General features: G+C 44.0%; 1 protein-coding gene across 8 annotated transcripts in view; it reads right to left on the bottom strand.

Annotated features, from left to right (window-relative positions):
- drp2 (dystrophin related protein 2) overlaps positions 1–21,818 on the bottom strand; it is a 144,429-nt gene that overhangs the window by 52,219 nt on the left and 70,392 nt on the right. For all 8 annotated transcript variants that reach the window (XR_009797219.1, XR_009797217.1, XR_009797218.1 and 5 more), the window contains exons 7-11: positions 19,942–20,088; positions 15,471–15,549; positions 10,194–10,254; positions 8,730–8,791; positions 7,139–7,213 (exon numbers count right to left, since the gene is read on the bottom strand). Coding sequence is in view for 5 of the 8 variants with exons in the window: in XM_061835708.1 (XP_061691692.1) it covers positions 7,139–7,213; positions 8,730–8,791; positions 10,194–10,254; positions 15,471–15,549; positions 19,942–20,088 (424 nt within the window). In the remaining 3 variants the exon portion in view is untranslated. The remainder of the gene's footprint in view (positions 1–7,138; positions 7,214–8,729; positions 8,792–10,193; positions 10,255–15,470; positions 15,550–19,941; positions 20,089–21,818) is intronic.

The following is a 21,818-nucleotide window of genomic DNA, read 5'->3' as shown; positions in this document are numbered from 1 at the left end:
CCACAGGAAAATGTACAGAAATGTGATTTGGCCTTTTTACGAACATTTAATAGTAACTCCAGCGGACCCCGACTATATCATTGTTCGTGCCTCAATTTGCGTTAGCCAGTCTATGGCATTCAGATTACATGTTATCATAAAGATACCAGCAGTCACTCACGTTTGAAAAATGTACGGGTGTGGTCAGTCATGCCCGCAGATATAAAGTTGCGGGTGTGGGTTCTGTTTGTAATTATGAGTAGACTCCTTTAAGAGCGGAGGGGGGTGGTGCTTGGTAAACTAGGAAGTAGAAGTAGGCTGAGCAGAGACGGTGTGTGTCCGTTTAAAAAAAAAAAAAGTCAGGTTTTGGTTCACGGCGCTGGATCGGTTTTCATGCGCGCTGAGTGTGCGACAAGTGCGCAATTGCGCAGTGGTGCAGCTTAGAGGGAACATTGGTCAAGACTACACAAATTAAACAATGTCTTCCAATATCCATATATTTCTACTTGTAACAAATTTCACGCGCGTGATTTTTCGGTGCTCGACAGTGACTGGATACCAGACATTCGTTAGGTGAAATGATATTGTTTGGTTTCCCATTTAAATATAGTGTACAGTGTTTTGTTCTCTTTTTTAAATTTTTATAGACAACCTCAAATGGGAGTGACTAAAAAAAGAGCTCAAAGAAAAAATACTTTGTTTCTTATTTGGTGAACTGTTAGCGAAAGTTACAATAGACGCTAAAGAATATTTTTAAAATGGTGTTTCTCCAAGTTTGTGTGTTTTATTGGGGTTAAATGTATCAAGCATGTGCAAAGGGTAAAACTACGTGAAACTATTGAATATGGTCTTCCCTATGTCGTGGATTTTCACTGATGGCTGATGGGTCTGGAACGTTTCCTCCTGTGATTAACAGCAGCTCACCGTTGAGAAATTTTACTCCCTCGCGTTGGTGAAAATGAATAAACCATTGTTCTTCTTACAAATACTATTTTTAACGGGATGGGAGAATCTGTCTTTGAACTCCAGAAAGCCTTTTTAGTCTCGGGATTTCATCGTACCCAGCAGAGACTCGAGACTGTGCCAGATTTTGCGCAGCGACCCCAGAACATAAAGAGCCTTCCTCCAAGATTCACACAAAGCGTAATATTTGTCGCTGTCTTTGTATTGGATCGCACTGACTTCACAGTTAAAATGGGAAAAAAGTACCGTAATTTCCGACCCACAGAGCGCACCTGGTTATAAGCCTCACCCGGTACGTTTGGAAAGGAAATACCATTTGGTACATCCAAAAGCCGTACGTGTGTAAAAGCCGCAAGTGCCCACATTGAAACACGAGATATTTACAAAGAAAGACGGTACACAGAAACCGTTTTCAAAGTTTTAATACCTTATCTTAGCTTAACATAGCAACAAAATGGTAGCATGAACAGGGCTGGTTAAGAAAAACCAAACATACCGGTAAAAAAAAAAAAAAAAAAAACAGCCACGGCAGCTACACGGTAGCAACATGGTAGTACAGCACTAACAGAGCCGGTAAAAAAAAAAAAAAAAAAAAAAAAACATACCTAAATCGTTGAGACGCGGCAGGCAGTAACACAGCAGAAACATCCTAACGCTAGCACAGCGCTAACAGGGGCAGTTAAAAAAAAAAAAAACATACCCTTAAAAGTCACTGAGATGCGGCAGTATCACAGCACCAACACGCTAGCACAGCGCTAAGGGCCGGTTACAAAAAAAACATACCGGTAAAAATCACTGAGCTAAGGCTAGCACAGCGCTAACAGGGCCAATTTAAAAAAGAAAAAAAAGCATACCAGTAAAAGTCACTTCCTCGGCAAATATACTCCACCGGTCTCAGTCTTACCTTTTCCGCTCGAGTGCCCCCCTTGTGGCCGTTAGAAAAAAATGCACAAATTAGTTGCATAAAGCGCAGGGAAAAGCGTGTCACGCCTTACGGGCCGGAAATTAAAATCTGTTGAAATCATGTGCTCGTCTCGCAGATCCTGACCAGTTGAACATCACGCTTTCTACTACCTAACGGGACGCATACTTATATTTATACCACACACACACATATACATACTCGGTTCAAGTGCGAGTTGCCTAAACTTATCCGACTTCCGACTTGTTGGCATTTTTCCGCCCTCAGCGCTGATGTCACAAGGCCACAATCTTTTATCTTTTGAACGAACATGAAGCTAGGTGAAAAATCTTTTCCCGTGGGGAAAAAAAAAAAAAAAAATACAACAACAACACAACAAAAGTATATATTCCGGTGGCGGTAAGAGTTAATCTATCGATCCTCATCGGATTTTTGCCTGTCCAAAGAGCTGTCGTAATAATAATCTGTTGCGATAACGATGACGCATGTGTATTTTTAGTACCTATTCACTGTATAATTTCAATTTCAAACGCGAGCACACGTCCATTTTAGTGACCTTTAAAAATAAAAACCGCTGATTTAACCTTTGTTTGTTTGTGACACTCAACTACTTTAATGGCGCGTCGAGAGACGCTACAATTGGCCCGATCGATACCGAGGTTAGAAATAAGGACACAATCGCCGAAGATCCGATTAGGGATGCGCTCTTTACAACTCACCAGTCACGTGACTGCAATTATCGAGACAACCGGTCAATTAAGTCCTCTAACGACGCGGAGTCAAAGACCAAAGAGAGCCGACAACGGCACAAGGAGGGCGAGCGGTCGAAAGATTCTTTTGTGCGCAGAACCAAGGCCCGGAATACAGAAAATGTGGGAAAGAACTTGGAGTCATGTGCGGGTCTGCTACGGAGGAGAAACCGGCCGAAGGTTAACGTAGGCCAAGCAATAGCGTGAAAGGGAACGTCGCAAATCACGACGGTAAGACGCCATTAAACGACCGTTTATTCCCCATCTCGAATATAGAAATGATTCCCAGCACATAACTAGAAAGTTCATATCATGTATCATGTATGGATTCTTCTGCACTGACTTTGGTACAATACTGAGGGCATGACAGTGACAGTGAGTTATGGAGCGAGCAGTATTTCATGTGAGGTCCGCTTTAATTGAAGATTATCGTCCCTGGCTCACGCTCGTGCCACAATTTTGGGTGTGTACAATTGTTTGAAGTGTATGGAATGTGTCATTTCTAACGTAAATGAGCTCATCTAGACGAAAATATATGTTCAACTGTTCCATAAAAAAGTATATAGTAAAAAGTAAATAAAGTGTTTATGATTTAAAGTCTGCGAACTTTGACCTCGTTTCTCTTACCTGCAAAGCGGCTCATTTAGTGGGCGGAGCTCTGACATCACAAAATCTGGGATGGGCTGTTTTGGAGTCAATTGTGTTTTAACCATTTAGAGCCCAAACGAAAGGACAGGATACCGACTTTCAGCATAAAGTTTTGCGGTTCTGCTCATGACATCTTGGGAAAATTGTGACAAAAACGGGTCTGGGTACTGTCTGGTTATGGCATCAGTTCACCACGTGAAATTACATTTATGGTGAAGTAAGTCATGACCAGCAATAGCTCTCAAATAAACATTTTAAATGGATTACGTTCATTAAAATCCTTATTTGTGGAAATATACCAACTTAAGACTACGTTATCGGCTAGTGTGTGTGTGTTGTGGTGCAATAATAAGCACTTTACACGCAAAGTAGTTGTCGCGTACCAAGTGACTAAATCCACGCCGTTTGCATAATTTCAGAATGTCGAAGCCTTCACTCTTTATCAGTTTCTGACTAAATAAACCAAACAAGATCCTCACCAGTCGAAATTTCTAACGCGAGTCATTTCCTCCACGATGGGTGAGACCGTTGTGTCGGCTTCTTCACCGCTAGCTAAGGCGAAGGCCTGAATTCGAACGTGTGCGCTGTCTAACTGGCTCAAACTGATAACCGTTAATGCCTTCGTAAAGCTCGTATTCCTCACCGTCTTCGTGGGACCCTTCAGAATAACGTTCATCGCTCGAATTATGGAAAAATTCATCGGCGTTCTTAGCGTATTCCTACGGGATCCACGTTATCGTCACAACGTTCTACGTCACGCCCCCGATCGAGTTTTTCCGTGACTTTTCCGTCCTTTTCCTGCAGATACAGCAATGTGTGACTATTTGTTGTAGATAAACGAAAAATAAAAATGTTTCCTTCATAACGGATTTAAGATTCGTATTCAACATAAAATCTGACGACGTTAATACTCCTGTCACATACGAACTTGGGATGCTAATGCTAAATTCCATGCAGCATTAGCCTAGCGAAAGCTACGATTGATGTCGTCATGTCGAGCTCGTATCCTTTAAATTGTGTCTCAGTTCCCGAGATACTTTTGAAAGGCAATTGTGGCAACATCGCCTACAAGGAGTCGAATGGGTCAAGGATTTAAAGCCCGCTATGATGTGTTGAAGGTCGAGTCCAATTCGATTCATTGATGCTGTCGCTGATATTTTTCCAACGCAGGACATCGGCCTCAGACCTTTTTTTTTTTTTTACACCACAAAAGGGCTTTCGCATAAAAGATGTTTTCGCAGACCGGCAATTTAGAAAAATCTTTTCTGGAATAGAAGGGGGAACGTAGTTGCATTTTTTAAAATTCATGGGACATTTTGCTTTTTATTCTCCTAAAATAGGAAAATTTAACGCAAGAAAATGTTCTTTTCAACTTGAAATACGGACTCAGGCCCAACATCTTTTTTATATATATCCATATATATAAAAAAAGATGCATTTGTAATGACAACACGGACATTATTCTCCACAATGTATGTACTATATAATATATAAAAATACACGTAGCATTTATGTTTAATTGCATCTGTATTTGCAAAATGTCTCCCTTTTCAGCAATTTCTGGACCCCAAAAGTTGGAGAACTTTGATTCAATACAAAAGACAATCTTCAGCATATGAGGTCTAGTTTTTTCCGTGGTTGTGAATCTGATTATTAAAAAAACAATTAAAATTCATAATTCAAAGCAAAATCGCGTGCAATAGATTTACAGTGAGGGGCAAGAGTCATTTCTCCTTGCCCGTGAGTTTGAGTATGCCTTAATCACGCACACGGACAGCAGCGAACATCATAACGTAGCTTTTGCTACTTAGTTTCGCGTGATGAATATGTCCGGCCACTGCAAAAGTCATGACGCCGCAGTATTTTTAATGCATCACCCCCAGAAGCGCCGAGGCCCCCTCCTCCCCGATAACGCCTCCATTTGGAAACATTACTTCTCGGCCTCGCCGTGAAAGATGATCTGTCCGCGTAATGAGGGCTTCGACCCTGAAGCGGAACATATTCACGGGCTCAGCCGCGCAGCACAACCTGATTACCTTTCCCCCCTCCGAGTCGAACGGGCCAATTAGCGGCTCGGATTACTCGCTACTGAGTAACCGCTGAATCTTAGGAGCGCGTTCGATAGCGCTTGACTTTTAGCGCGTGGCGCTAACGCACAGAATAAGCGCTCCAAAAAACAAAGTAGAGCGATGGGTATACACTACTAGATCTCATTCTCGAGGAGATCTTCTCGTAGCGGATTAGCGGTGGCGCATTATCACGAGATATCGTTTCACCCAGCCGCTGTGACAAAAGAATTCAATCAATCGTTTCACATCTCCCTGCGTCTATTCGAAGAAACAAGTAATGTGCAAATTAATAGGGTTAAGTACCATGCGAAGATGGTGTTTTTGTTTCTGAATGATTTGATCACTGATTATTAATGACTGTAGTCGTTTATGACTCAAAAACCAAAAACCCCGATCACGGCCGAGGTAAAAAAAAACATGCTGATTCACAGTTTTGGTGACATTGTTAGCGTTGTTAGCGCAAGGTCTCAGCGATTGCGACGTTTCGGGAAAGACGCGTTTTTTGTAAACACGGCAACGCGACAGTAACAGTTGCAAATTCTTGGACCCTGAAGGCAAAAATAAAACACTAGTTCGATATGAATGAATTGTAGAAATGATCATTTCTGTGCAAAAATCTCAAGTTCTTCGTTCATCAATCTGTGCCAGCGACGTATAGTGACAAGCAGAAGAGCCTTGCCGTACATTCAACATATTTGGATATGACGAGATTTGTGATGCTAAAAAATAATTTTGAATGTACGCTACAACCTTGTTGAAAAAGAAAAACTTTATTGGCAGCTCGCAGGTATCAAAAGCAAACCCCGCAGAGCCCGACAGAAGACGAGCGCCGCTTTTCAAAGCCTGTGAAGCCGTCTGTAATCTACACAAAGTTGGGCTCTTTTTTGTTTTGTTTTTAAAAAAAACATTTTCTCCTTATTATACAATTTAAGTAAGTATGCAAATTGATGTGCAGAAAGATTCATAGCGTCTGCTCAAGTGGATTCAGCCATGTTTAAGAATGACCTTTGACCCCACAGCTTTTTTTTTTTTTTTTAAACCAGAACTTTGCTGGCAGACGGATGAAAAACAATGAATAAATTTAATAAACTGTATATTGATCTCACTCTTCAATTACAGAAAATACAATGATTAACTTGTCCGTCGACCACCTCCAGAATAAGATTTAGTAAATAAATTGAAGCGAAATTAAATCAGATCATCATAATTTTTGTTGAATCGTGCCTCATGAAATTAGCGATCAGACGTACATTTTTTTTCTTTATTCTTGTAAAGTGAAGCCTTTAGATATAGAAAGGTCTAGCGCAGTGGCCTCAAACTGAATTCACGTCGGGGGCCGCTGCGGACGCATTCTAGCCGAGGCTGGGCAGCAGCCTCGGCGCACGTGCGAGCAATTTAAACGAGAAATGAAAAAAAATATTTGTGTTTTAGGAAGAAAAAGATTAGCAAGGGAGTCGGTGTAAACAAGTTGTGTGCAAAACTACTCATGAAACCCTCCCCGGCAACACCACTGTAACTTTCACTCAATGAACAACGTTTCTCCGTTTGCATCAAGCGTGGTCGATGTCACGCCCCCCGAGAGCCACAACCCCACCGTGATTGGTAGATTCGACAGCTCCGAGCACATCATTGTAAAAGTCCCATTGATATAAAACTTCAGGGCCACACTATCATTTAACTTTCATAGTAAGGTGGGGGCCACAAAACATCATTTCAGGGGGCCGCGCATGGCCCGCAGGCCACCAGTTTGACACCACCGGTCTAGCGTTTTTGTGAAGGATTTGGAAACCAGCGCCAGCGTAACTTACGTCTCAGGGCCTTCTGAACCCGCCGCAGCTTCATGGCCGTTCTGTACGCCGAGAACTTGATGTTGTTCAAATCCGCTGGCGGGCGAGACAAAGACAGAAATTTTTTATTATCACGGCGGTGCAAGATGCCACCAGCGGTTAGGTCTCGGCGTCCCTTTTGCGTGCATCCCTCTTCGTTTTGTCAAATAACGTTAACGTCACCGACGCATGACGTCGTTTAATTACAGTTAATTAAAGGTTAAGCAAAAGGCAATCAGCGCATCAGAGATGCGATCCCTGAGGTTTAAAAAAAAAAAAATAATAATAATAATAACAACAACAACACAAGGCAGCTCGCGCCCCTCAAAGCTAAGCTCGCCTCAAGGCGACGTGACGCCGGCGCCACTGAGGTCCGGTGGAGGTGCGTGACTCACCGGCTGCTTTAATGTCTCCTCACCGCCACCGTTTATACACGCAGAAACGTAAACAGCGGGAAATGACGGAAATCCTAGTCACGAAAAGACACAGCCATCCAGTTTCTTTGCCGCTTATCCTCACGAGGGTCGCGGGAGTGCTGGAGCCTATCCCGGCTATCGAAGGGCAAATAGCACTCACAGTCACACCTAGGGGCAATTTAGAGTCCCCAAATGTTGCATGTTTTGGCCCGGAGGAAACCCACGCAGGCACGGGTCAGAACATGCAAACTCCACACAGGCGGGGCTGGGATTGAACCTGGGACCTCACAACTGTGAGGCCAATGCTTTCCAGCTGAACCACTGCGCCGCCTCATCTGTATTACCGTAATTTCCGGCCTACAAGCCGTAGCTTTTTGCAAGCGCTTTATGCGGTAATGTGGCTAATGTGTGCATTTTTTCCTAATGGCCGCAAGGGGGCACTCGCGCGGAAAAGGTAAGAATGAGACCGGCGGAATATGTGTGCCGAGGAAGTGACTTTTACCGGCCAAGTTAGTGCTGTGCCAGCGTTAGCACTGCGCAAGCTGCGACTATTTTCACACGCTTTCAACCCTGCCGTCTATGCGGTGATGTGGCTAATTTGTGCATTTTTTTCCCTAACAGCCCCAAGGGGGCACTCGAGCGGAAAAGGCAAGAATGAGACCGGTGGAATATATGTGCCGAGGAAGTGACTTCGACCGGCCCTGTTAGTGCTGTGCTAGCGTGTTGCTGCTGTGTTACTGGCGTGTCTCAGTGATTTTTACTGGTAAGTTTTAATTTAACCGGCCCTCTTAGCGTTAGCGCTACCTTTACCACAGCGCTAGCGCTCGCACTAACGTTAGCACTAGGTCTAGGACGGCCCGAGCGTTCGCGCACTAGCGTTAAACTCTTTCTGTGCGCCGTCTTTCTTTGTAAATAATTTGTGTTTCAATGTGGGATTCAATGTGGTTCACTTTCAGTTTTTACACATCTGCGCCGTATGTATGTACCAAATGGTATTTCCTTTACAAATGTACTCGGTGAGTCTTGTAGCCAGGTGCGCTCTGTAGGCCGGGAATTACGGTAAACGCGTATGAATAACGTACATTGAAAGTAAGATAAACATGATCTTATCTACTGTATTTGCTACTTTTATGAATCCAGTGCAGCATCTTCCTCACCAAGTGCTTGGTAGAGTTCTGTCATCTTTGGGTGGTCCCAGCATGTGGTCTGCGCCTGATGGCTGCGGAAAAGGAGAAAAAAGGGGCACATTTTCAAACATTCATCGGGTGCATTTGAATAGCAAAGGCAAGACTAAGTGTTTCCCGTTAAAAACGTAAAACTGCAAACACTGACAAAAACAACTAAAGCCATCGCGGCAATTAAAAAGAAAAACAAATAGAGGATAAATACAAGTTTGTTGTTGCTTTTTTTTTTTTTTTAAATTAAATAGGGGACTTGGATTTGAAGAGAGCCGCGACCGTCTTATGTCTTTGCGCTCTCCAGGCAATTTACTCCACGTTTGAAGGGTATTAAATCTGAAGACATCTCTGGCGTGTTTTTGTTCTAGGCACAGGGGCCGCTGGGTTATCTTTAAAAAAAAAAAAAAAAAGTGCTACGTATAAATATTCATCGTCGACAGCATAAAAAAACACGGCACAAATGCGAAAGTATGCCACACTCAAAAGAAGCCGAGTGGCTGGCAGTGCCACAACAGATTTACTCTCCTAATCATTTATTGATCTCGCTTTGTAACGGCAACTTCAAGTGCAGTTCGCCCAGACCGCTTGCACAATTTAATGAGGATGAAAAAAAAAAGAAAAAAAGTTCAGTTTTTTTAGTCTTTTTTTATTTTATTTTACAAGGACAAACATGCTCGGATTTAATAGCAGTATGAGAGCAAATCAAGAGACACGTGGGACCCTCGCGAGAAGTCAGAGCGACGCAGACGCGCAACGCTGCCGATTCGCTTCTTATTTATTCATTGCAATTTATTGCCATTCTCGTGTCGGATCAAATTGCATCGTAAGTAATTTATCCATTTGCGGCAATCTCAGGGGGCTGCCATGTTGACTGAAACTGACATCATACGTGCCCTCGCAATTGCATTTCGAAGATCCCGTGACCAAACCCGACACGACAGAATCAACCCGTACTTCTGCTAATTATCGCGTCGTACACCGTGAGCTCGCTGTCCTGATTTCCTTTCTGATTGATTGTTTCTTTCATTGGTGCGCAGACCCCGAAATGTCGCTCTGCGCGTTGTACCCCAATGCAAACTCGGGATACACACATTCCACGTTCCCTTTCAAATTTCCCAGATCATTTGGCATTTTCATTGAGGTTTTACTGTTCAGTGACAGAAATTAAATGTAATACGGTTATCATGCAGATCAGATCCCCTTTTAAGAAGTTTGCATTGCCGTAACTACTCCTTGAAGTCATTGCAGACCAGTGGAGAACAAATACAATTGGCTTCAGACACCAGTGGGCTTGACAGAGATCCATCATTTTGAAGTAGTTCAACCGAAAATCAAAACAATAAAAAAAAAAACACAACCTTGTTTTTTTTTTTTTAAATTCAGCTTCCTCTGCTGCCAGGAATGCATGCAAACCGCCGCGAGTGACTGTGACGTTGCACTTACTTGATGTAGTACGGCACTTTGTTAGGGGAGATGGCACGCTCCCATGGAATCTGCACTGAACCTGCACACAAGAAATATGGACAGCGCGATGAGCTCGCCGTGCTCGAAAAGCCGCGGCGCACGACGGCCTCCGTGACATCGCGCCCAGACAATCTTGTCCATTCAGACCTTATTGGCAGGGCGGCTCTGGCGTGGGCAGACAAAGCACGAAAAGTTGTCTTTACGTGTTACAAGCAAATAAGGTGGAGTGAGATGGGGAGGGGGGGGGCGTGCATTGCATTCAGCGCAATCAGCGGGCTTGTGAGCTATATTTGGAACTGCGGCCAGTTATGCTGACCTTTATGTGAATACAGACAGAAAGCGGCGTTCTCGCTCGGTCGCCAGATTGCAAAACGAAAGGCGTCGACTCGCAACGCGTCAAAGTAGGTTCGATCCGGAAAGTTTCCATTCATTCGTAAACATATAACCCTAACCCCCCCCCCAAAAAAAAAAAAAACAAAAAACAAAAAAACAAGAGTGTAGATTTAAAGGATGCTTTTTGTGCGTGTGTCGGATACAAATCCACGGAGCCCCGAAAGGGACATTGGAAAAAAAAAAAAAACGTATTGAAAAAAAAACCAAAAACTTATTTTTGTCATTGAAATGAATAACTTACTCATTACAATGAGAAAAACAAGTAAGTTTATTTTTTTTTTCAATACGTTTTTTTTTTTTCTTTTTCCAATGTCCCTTTAGGGGCTCCGTAAAGATCAGAAGTAAGAATACAATATTATTAAAAGTCCAACACAATAACAATAAAAAAAAAAAACAACAACAACACAAAATACAACATAAAAGTTCTGACGTGTCTGAACACGTGTTCATCATGGACAGCGCGTGACAAGCGAAGAAGTCCGACAACAACGCTGCTCAGAATCTTCATCTATCCGTCTATTTTGTCTGCCGCTTATCCTCACAAGGGTTGCAGGAGTGCTGGAGCCTATCCCAGCTGACAATGGACAGGAGGCGGGGTACACCCCGAACTGATTGCCAGCCAATCGCAGGGCACAACGGGACAAACAGCCGCACTCACAGTCACACCTCTGGGCAATTTAGTGTGTCCAATTAATGTTGCATGTTTTTGGGATGTGGGAGGAAAGCGAAGTGCCCACCCGGAGAAAATCCACGCAGGCACGGGGAGAACATGCAAACTCCACACAGGCGGGGTCCGGGATTGAACCCGGGATCTCAGAACTGGGAGGCCAACACTTTCCAGCTAAGCCACCGTGCCGCCCACTGCTGAGAATCTTCAATTTTTGCTGAATAAGAATAAATGAATCTGAATAATTTCACGCGGCACGCTTGACACAAGAGCTGTACCCAAAATTCTGCTCAATCCGAGGGAGTTTTAATCTTAAGAGTTCGGTAAGTGCCGAAAGTACGGAAACAATAAAAATGACTGTCTCTTTAATTCAAGCATGAAAACGGGCCAGAATATTCCACGTCTGCTAGGGCATCTTTTCGTCCGTCTCCGTGACAGCCGCGAGCGTCACGCTCGACTTCACTTTGGCAGCACAAACGCAAGACAAAAGGGTTGAAGGCCTCAGCTGCGAGTGCGTCTCGCACGTTCAAACTGAGCAAAGGCAAGAAAAAAGGGCAGCCAGCCAAGAACGGGCTTCCGTTTTCGAGATGCCGACGGTGCTGACAAAAACATGCAAATCCAACTCAACGCTGTGAGTACATATCAATTTTTAATAATTAGTTTAAAAACTGGCGACACGGTTACACGGCTGGTTATAGCATCTGCCTCGCAGTTCTGAAGACCGGGGTTCAAATCCCACGCTGTGTGGAGTTTGCATGGTTCTCCCCCGTGCCTGCGTGGCTTTTCTCCGGGTGGGCACTCCGGTTTCCTCCCACATCCACAAAACATGCAACATTCATTGGACACTCTAAATTGCCCCTTGGTGTGATTGTGAGTGCGACTGGTCGTTTGTCTCTATTTGCCCTGCGATTGGCTGGCAACCAGTGCAGGGTGTGACCCTCGTGAGGATAAGCGGCTCCGAAAATGGGTTGATGGATAGTTTGAAAACTAAACGTGTGTCGCTCAGCCCAAAATGCAGGAGTTATAGCTCAAAAACATTTTTTTAGCCCAGTCACTGAGCAGCTGCAGCAACAACAGTCCAGAAACGGTTCCATCTATTTAGGTTTTTTTTTTTTTTTTTTTTTTTGGATGCAGAAGTTACTTTTTGACAATGAAAAAAAAAAGGTTTAAAAAAAAAGTATCTTTTTTCCCTACTTTTTTTTTTTTACAATTGCTTTTCGGTTCTCGTTTTTATGGTAATGAAATGTAATCAAAAATATTATAAATTGATAAAATATACAAAAAAATATTTTTAAAATTAAATCGACAAGTTATTGGTCAAATTATTTATGGATATTAAAAGTAAACATTTCTAAAATGCACAATTTCGCATTTACATTCAAATGTGTTTACTTTATTTGCAAATATTATACTAATTGAGAATAATTGTATGATATTATTGTGTTGTATCTTGTAATGAGTAAAAAAATAAAATGAAAAATCAGCATGTATGATTGTGGCATTATTAAAATGAACTATTCCATCTTTTTTTCTCCATAATTAACTGAAAATTGGGAAATTCTTTGTTTCACGTGTCACCCATCTCATCTAATAATTAGCTAAATAATGTACTCAATATAGTAGAATGAACAGAAAAACGGAGATTTTTACATGGTTTCTGTAATTATTTAACTAATTCAAATTTATTATGAATAATATGAGAGAAAAGGAGCATGAATTATTCTGCAGCAATCCCCCACCCCCTCCCTCTTCGTAGCCAACTTGGCATACGGTCACGATGACAAAAGCGCCACAAAGTCAGACATCTCAGTATGGCGCAGCGCGCCGAGCGTCACTGCTATTTCCACCGCCGCGATGGCATCTGCGAGGCAGCACGACAGCAATAAAAAGTGCGGCGGGCAGCCGGGGGACTCCCGTTCGGTCACGCCACCGCGCCTCATCTCAGTCTAAACGGGGCAGAGTAAATCACACGTTTCAGCTTCCCTGCATTTTCTCCGTGTCGCCTGCACAGCGGCGGCTCCGAGAAGAAGAGACGAGATTAAACAAAACAAAACAAGCCGTCCAGCTCCGCTCGAGTGAGCGCGATGAGCGAGATGCGATGGGCGCCGCCGGGGGAGGCTTCTCGTTACATGACGACAGACCCGGCAGCTCCCACCAAAACATACGGCAGAGCTGCGACAGTTTGCAGCCTCGCCACGCCAAACTCCACTCGAACAAAAGATGCTTCTTCACCTCATTCTTGCTCCGCTCAAACAGAACCAATCGTCTGCGCCACCTGTGTGGAATTACTCCCTCATTCTCGACTTGATACCGTTAATACTGCAATTACATACATCATGTGAAAAAAACAAGACGAGAAATCTGAAAAGGATCATCCTAACTGACTCAAAACAGGAACGATGGATTTTAACGCAGAAAATGAAAACATGTTCTTTTATATATCATATAAACATCTAGTTTCGATGTACAGGTTGTACCAGAGGTTTTGTACGAACGGGTGGCAATCGAGATTCAACAGCTTTAGCAGTTTTCGCGAGTATGTCATTGGTTAAGGCCTGCCAATCAACGTTGGACCAGTTGCCAAGTTGAATACGGGGAGTCGTCGGTCTACGACTGAGATCCGTTCCTAAATTCGACTTCAGTCGGATTCCACCGTTAAAGTCAGAACTTACATCAAAATAAGTTGTTTTCAGCTTGAAATACATTGAAATAAACACGATGAAGTACTTGGGAATACTGCTGAGAGGTGGATGAAGAAGAAGAAGAAGGGGAGGCCGTGCTTAACTATTGCGAAGTGCCGGAAGAACCTTGTTTTGTGATCATTGACATCGGAAACGGAACCCTTCACGCGCGCTAAAATACGGGCTTTGTCTTGAATAACTGTCACCACGGTCGACCGACTGAAGCCTCGGTGGTGTTTCCGTCTTTCCCTTCTCCAATCTTTTTCGGATCTTGAGCTTTGTTTCCACGGTAATGGATTTTCTTTTGGCTGCAGAAGCATGGCCAGAAGACACAACTTTCTTCTTTGGGGCAAAAAATGTGAAGATACAAACACGGACGAGGATTAGCCGGACAAAATGGCGGACGGGGAACAGCCGTCGTAAAGTCAAAACGTCTTGGGTCGAGACCGTCTTAACCTGAGGACTCCCTGGTCTGAATTTTGGGACACTCATCAGTCACTCAAGAGGAAAAAAAACTAACTTTCCTAGCATTAATTACTTCATTACGGTCATATAATTACAACATCCCGGCTCATTTCCTCACAGGTATGTTTCAAAGGGTAAGGGCTAGCCAGCAAGCTAACATGAGCTCGACAAGTCATTTAATCAGCCAGTTTGCACATGATCAGGTTAGCTATGTGTGAATTGCCACCGCATCCATTTCTGCCCCCCCCCCCCCCCCCCCAATCGACATATCTGTTGAACGCATCATTGCAGTCTGTGTCCCGTCTCATTTGAAAGCAAATTTATTTACCTGGCAACTTTTTATCGACTGAGACGTTGCACGTTTTACACGTTTTCTCAACTACTCTGCCTTGGTCAAATTACATGCGAGGGATTCTTTACAAAGTGGTGGTGGTGGTGGTGGTTGGCGCTGCTGCGCTATCATGAAAACTGTCAATGCACTGTCACGAACTGACTCCTAGGACGATTGCATTGATCACCTTCGGTCAAGCTACGTGCGGGAGTAAGTTTCAGCTTCTAAAGGGCTTCTGGCAGGTGCCGCTCACTGACCGTGCTCAGAAGATGGCGGCATTCGTCGCACCTGACGGACTGTATCAATATAAAGTGATGCCGTTCGGCTTGAGGAACGCCCCGGGAACGTTCCAACGGCTCGGCAACAACGTGACGTCGGGTCTGGAAGGTATCAAAGCCTACGTGGATGATGTCATCGTTTACGCCATGGAAGAGGATTCAGGAGTTCTTCGAGAGACTGTCGGCAGGGAAACCGACGGTCCATCTCGCAAAGTGCGAGTTTGGAAAGGCCCAGGTTGAATTCCTGGGGCACGCTGTAGGGGACGGCCGGGTAAGACCAGTTAGTGCTGAGGTGGAGGCTATTGGACGCGCCGATGCACGCTCCAGGGTGTAAAGTTGGGTTTGATGTACTTTACTTTGTAGTTTCTTACTGGTGTCTTTCTATACACAGAAGTACAGGTGACACATCGTGGCGAAAGGTTTGATGCCCGTCTTACTTACTCGATAGAAAGTGCTGCGATCCCGGGCCAAAATCTCGGTGTGCGTCCTGGAGCTGCTTGAGCCTCTCCTCAATGGAAGCCTGAAAAGACGCACAAACACGGCATGTTAAATCAAAGGGAATAACGCCGCTTGTCACTCCCCCGTGGAGAAATCCCCACAATGGCAGCGCGTAGATGCAGAACACCTGCTTCTCCTCCAGCAGCAACGCGCGGAATATAAATGATGTCTTCCGCAAACATTTCCTCTGCTGAAGGACTTTGAAGAGCCTTTGAAGAGCATCAGGTAAGAAATAACGACACAGATCACAGAATCGTAAATCGCGCTGGAAGGAGATCAGTGGTTCCTCCGGAGCTCGGGTAACGGGAAGAGGATGAAACGAAAAGTGAGGCGGATGAAGAGCAGAACGGCCCGCGTGTGTTGCATCAATCGCCAAGGAGGCAAAACCGTGGAGAGATGATGACACTATTATGTTTACAGTTGCCCTTGTAGGAGTAGTTTGCGTCGACGGTGCGTACCCTGACGTCGGCATTAGCGTGTCTGATGAAATATATTGGATAAGGCACGTAAATTGCATTCTTGACACCAGCGTCTTGAAAGAGATTCTTAAAAACTGCGAGGTAAATCCAGTCCCGGTGATCTGAACGCAGATCAGCGCGCGGCCTTGAAATATTCAAGCGAAGGCAACGACTCACATACTTTTCAAGTTATTTCTCCGTGTGCACACGTCCTTCAAAAATAAGCTGCCATGATCCGGGCCGTGACGTAACTAATTGCTTCCGAGCCAAACGCGACGCGCCGTGCTCTGGCGGCTCCAGCCGCCATAAGGGAGACAAATGCCTACATTAGCACCGGATCGACAAATATTAGCAAATCAAATTTGGACATCCGTTCTCGCTGGGAGCGGAGCGGCCAAAATCAACACTGGCGCGGGGAAGTTGGGCGAGATTTCGCGTTTCCGATTTTGACCGGCAGAGCGAGACAAGACCGACAGCTGATCCCGTTTTCCACTGAAACAATGTATGCGAAATATTGAAACTGCATAATAGCCCGGGTTTACGTGGAGCCTCGTGTTCCGCTTGGAATCGGGTAAGGAGCTCAAAGCGAATTAACGTGCTCTATAGAACGGAGTAAACTGATGAAATCAAATGGAGTTTTATTGGTTTTACGGGGGGGCGGGGGGTACGTCACTGGTACGTTGAGTCAGTCAGCCTGCATCCTTCCTACACATACTCTGTCTTGATGTAACATTTACACGTTATTTGCCAAAATTTGGCAACTTTAAAACAGTTGATCAGGGATAGAGACGTGCAGCAGGTAAGGGTGATTAAGGATACAGATGGAAATGTGCTGACTGATGCCAGTAAGGTGCTGAATAGATGGAAAGAATACTTAGAGAAGTTGATGGGCGATGAAAATGAGAGAGAAGGAAGAGTAGAAGAGGCAAGTGTGAAGGACAAGGAAGTGGCAATGGCTAGCAAGGGGGAAGTTCGAAAGGCACGACAAAGGATGAAAAATGGAAAGGCAGTTGGTCCTGATGACATACCGGTGGAGGTATGCAAGTGAAAGCAGGGAGCAGATGGAGGAACAATTAGAAAGATGGAGGCATGCACTGGAAAGGAGAGGAATGAAGATTACCCGAAGTAAAACAGAATATATGTGAGTGAATGAGAGAGGGGGGGTGGGGGACGAGTGAAGCTCCAGGGCGGGTGGACGACTTCAAATACTTGGGGTCAACAATACAGCGCAATGGCGAGTGCGATAAGGAAGTGAAGAAACGGGTCCAAGCAAGTTGGAACAGCTGGCGGAAGGTGTCTGGTGTTCCATGTGACAGAAGAGTCTCTGCGAGGATGGAGGGCAAAGTTGATAAAACAAGTGGTGAGGCCGGCTATGATGTACGGATTAGAGACGGTGGCACTGAAGAAGCAACAGGAAGCAGAACTGGAGGTGGCAGAAATGAAGGTGTTTAGGTTCTCGCTTGGATAGGATTAGAAATGAGCTCATTAGAGGGACAGCCAAAGCTGGATGCTTTGGAGACAAGGTTCGAGAGAGCAGACTTCGATGGTTTGGACTAAGAACAGCTGGGGGCCACAATTGGGCTGATCCTGATTCTGAAAAGGAGCTTCTCTGAATCGCTCCGTCATTCACAAGCAAAGATGGGGCGAGGTTGACCTCTTTCTGAACAAGTGCCAGAGAAAATCGTCCAAGAGTTCAAGAACTATACTGTATTCCTCAAGTTACTATCGCAAGGAATTGAGGGATTTCATCATCTGTGGTCCATAATATCATCAAAAAGTTCAGAGAATCTGGAGAAATGACTGCATGGAAGCAGCAAGGCCGAAAACCAGCAATGTATGCTTGTGACCTTTGATCCCTCACGCATCAAAAACTGTCATCAATGTGTAAAGTATATCAACACATGGGGCTCAGGAACCTTTAAAAAAAAAAAAACAAATCAGTAAAAACAGTTTGGTGCTACATCCTTACATGTAATTTAAAACTCTACTATGCAAAGCAAAAGTCATCCATCAACAACACCCAGAAATTTTTGCTCGACTTTTTTTGTGCAATACATTTAAACTGAATCATTGCTGAAGTAGATTTTTTTAACTTTCCTATATTTAAGCGTACTGCTAGTCTTCAAACCCTGCATTATGTTACAGTGACATACAATTATAGTAAATGTACTTTTAAAGAGTAAAATCTGCTGCTGAACACGTGGGTCCTCGATGCTACAGTATTTAAATATCGGTAAAACTGGTGGTGGGTGAAGTTTTTTTTAACTACTTGGTGTACAGAATTTTACAACCACTGCATCTCAAATCACAATTTCGCATAACGGGCAAAATATGCGGGCCGCACGGTGAAGAAGCGTCTCGAACGTCTGCCTCACAGTGCTGGGTTTTAGGATTGGACGAGTCAGCAATCCGGCTCACCTTCAACCTTAATGAGGTCGAGCAGTTTGGAAAATGAAAGATTGGATGGAAATTTATGCCACATGCGACAAAAAATAAAAAATAAAAAATCCAGTCGGTGAACTGATGTCACACGAGACTCGTGCCAATTTCATCACGCTTTGACTTTTCCCAAATGACACAAAATATGGAAAAGTGAAACTTTTTTTTTTAATAACATTCTTTTGCCCAGCTAGTGCAACATTTTGTCTTAAGATGGATTTTAGGTGAACTATTGTGCATTAGTCAAGGAAAAGAGTAAATCATGGTGACATTTGAAACAGTCCTGAAAACTGTCTGACACCAAGTCATGTATATATTTAATAGTATCCATCCATCCATTTTGTCACTGGCATTTGTCAGTTCATTGCGTGGCGTTAGCGAGTTGCATTCACTTCCCGCGGGACTCTCCGCTTCTAAGCGTAAGTTGGAGTAACCCTAGTCGCAGCGATTCTGTGCCTGTTTGTTTGATCCTGTCCTGTTGTTTTAGTTAGTCTCCTTCAGAGTCATCGAACCTTTGCTGTATGTCTTTTGGATCCCGCGTTTCAGTACTTTTGCCTTGTCGGAATGCTAAACCATGTATTGTCCAGTTTCTGGAATAAACCACATTGAACATTATGCCTCTGCCTCGAAGTCCTGCATTTGGGTCTGCCCCCGCACCGTTGGTTCGTGACATATAGTTGCTATAATCTATTCTTGAAAAAGATTTTTTAATCATAGATTCATACTAATGGTCATATGTTAAATTTTGCATCTGAAAAGAACAAATTTTTGTTTTTTTTAATTCTTAAAACAAGAATTGTTTTTTAAGGAAAAAGTTGTTTTTTCCCCTCCAAGAACAAAGGAGGTAATAAAGTTACAAAAAAAGCATATCCTATTTTTAAGGAAAAAAAGGGCAAAATGTCGTGATGAACTCATCATTTTTTTTTAAATGGTATCAAGTTGTAATCTTTACAAGAAGAAAGATGCTTTTTTGGAAGAATTAAGAGATAATTTGGGGACAATAAAGGCTCATTTTTGAAAGACAATGTCAAAATATGTTAATTTCCCGCTTATCAAGGGGAGACTATGACTTTCTCTCCTTTCATATTTCACCAAGTGAAGCGTCTCGTGAAATTATCCCTTTTATTATGGAACAGAAGCCTGAATTCTCTTTAAAAAAATTGAGCTACATTTAAAAACAAAAAAAAGACCTTTTTGTTCTCAAAATATGACTACAGTACGTGATTGTTCCTGTCATAATATGCCTTTTGTTGTATAAAAAAACCCAAACTTTTATTCATGCAGGGCTGTCATATTTATGTGATGATATGTCATCACGATCACACATTTCATTTGGCCCAAAGCAAAGACTTTGCTTTATGGTTAGTTTTATATCCTCCAATGCAGCTATCCATTTTTTTTTTTTTTTTTTTTTTTAAAAACAACCCGCGTAGTAATTTTTCTGATCGCCAAGGTGGACAGCCCAGCTTGAGATCTGCTCCACGAAAGCTTCTCGCGCTACTGAGGCCGATCTTTACCTGCAGCACTTTCCACCTGTTGTTGAGGTGCTCCAGGGCGCGAGCGTTCTCCATGGACAGATGGACGTCGGAAATGGCGAGCTGGTGGGCCAGGTCGTTGATGTGCTTCATTCCTTCCTTCACCTGCGTCAGTTCCTGCTTAAAAAGCTGGAGGAGCAACACAGGGACGATCAGTCACCGACCTTGACGTGATTTTCCAGAACATTTCCGGGCGGGATGAAACGAACATGTGAAAGCGTCACAGTTTCCATTTCGGGTCACGTCTTAGCACTCGCTCGTTGTTACGATCTCTTTGGAAGAGTAGCAGGTGCCTCACAACCGATAAAAGTGGGAACACACTTTATGGATGCACATTAATTTATTACTCTTGGAGTTATTTCGGTCGTTTTTCCCCCCCACACGCTTTCAACCCTGGCGTTTATGCGCTGATGCGGCTAATTTGTGCATTTTTTCTAACAGCCTCAAGGGGGCTCTCGAGCGGAAAAGGTAAGAATGAGACCGGCGGAATATATGTGCCGAGGAAGTGACTTTTACTGGCCCTGTTAGCGCTGCGCTAGCATGTTGCTGCTGTGTTACTGGCGTGCCTCAGTGATATTCACCGGTAAGTTTTATTTTAACCGGCCCTGTTAGCGTTAGTGCTAGCTTTAGCGCGACACTAGCATTAAACACTTTCTGTGTACCGTCCTAGGGCCAATTTAGAGTGTCCAATTAATGTTGCATGTTTTTGGGATGTGGGAGGAAACCGGAGTGCCCGGAGAAAACCCAGGCAGGCACAGGGAGAACATGCAGACTCCACACAGGCGGGTCTGGGATTCAAAACCGGAACCTCAGAACTGTGAGGCCAACGTTTTCCAGCTGAACAACCCCCCCCCCCCCCGATCGATCATATTATAGATATTTCATTTGAGTATTCGACTCATCGCCTAGCACCCACCCCCACCTTCCCCCCCAAAAAGTTCTAATTTTATACTCATACTCATTGGGTTGGACTTGCAACTTGCAGTATTTGTGCCACACTTTCAATCACTGAGGTGGATTTGTTTTGTGCCTCAAGATGTGCAGTTTGCGTCAGCAACAACAATTATTTAAAAAAAAAATTGAAGGGAAAACGGTGACAGGCCGTGACACTTTCCCTGCTAAATAAGCGATCGAAGCAAAAGAACAGATTAACGACAGTTGCTAACGATCGACTAATGCGGCCCCGCCGGCTGATGACGGCGTCCGATTAGCATGCGTTGTCACGTCTGCTTTTGTGTCCGTGCCTTTTTTTTTTTTTTGGGGTTCCATCGCTCGGCGAGCGAGGCAGACTGACAAGCCGCCCCAAAGGCTGGAATGAAGCACGCTGGCTGTGACAGAAGTCCAACGCTGCGGCGTGATTATTGCGCCTAATGAATAGCGGCAAGCAATTATAGGCGGCGGCGACTCCTCCGTAATGACGGAACCAATGACCTGCCGCTTGTTTAACAACATCTACGTTCTTAACCCCCGATATCGCAGAGCGCCGGCGTTGACGTGCGGCGTCCTTGTCATCATCGCGCCGACTGCGCATCATGAGCGCAGAGGCGACGAACCCAGGCCTCAATCATAGCTGACGACATACCGCTCCTGCGTTTGGATGGCCGGAAAAAGCCTCGACCGTAACAAAAATGTCCTGAAATACGATGAGATGCTCCAAAGTGACCCAGAATACAAATAAAGACTTGAATAATACAAAAATGATTGTAATGAATCTCGAAACTTTAAAAGTGTACATGCCATAATGTAATTTTTTTGGAGCAGTGGGAAGAATGTTCACCAGGGAGTTCACAGAACTGCGCGTGTCCTGTCAGGTGCAGAGTTAGCCGCATTTTCTTACAATAAAGTACCCCCCTCGCCTA

This window comes from Syngnathoides biaculeatus, chromosome 11 (genome assembly GCF_019802595.1).
Source record: "Syngnathoides biaculeatus isolate LvHL_M chromosome 11, ASM1980259v1, whole genome shotgun sequence".
Lineage (NCBI taxonomy): Eukaryota > Metazoa > Chordata > Actinopteri > Syngnathiformes > Syngnathidae > Syngnathoides > Syngnathoides biaculeatus.
Note: the sequence above shows the minus strand (reverse complement) of the source record. Positions and strands in the feature narration are given on the sequence as shown.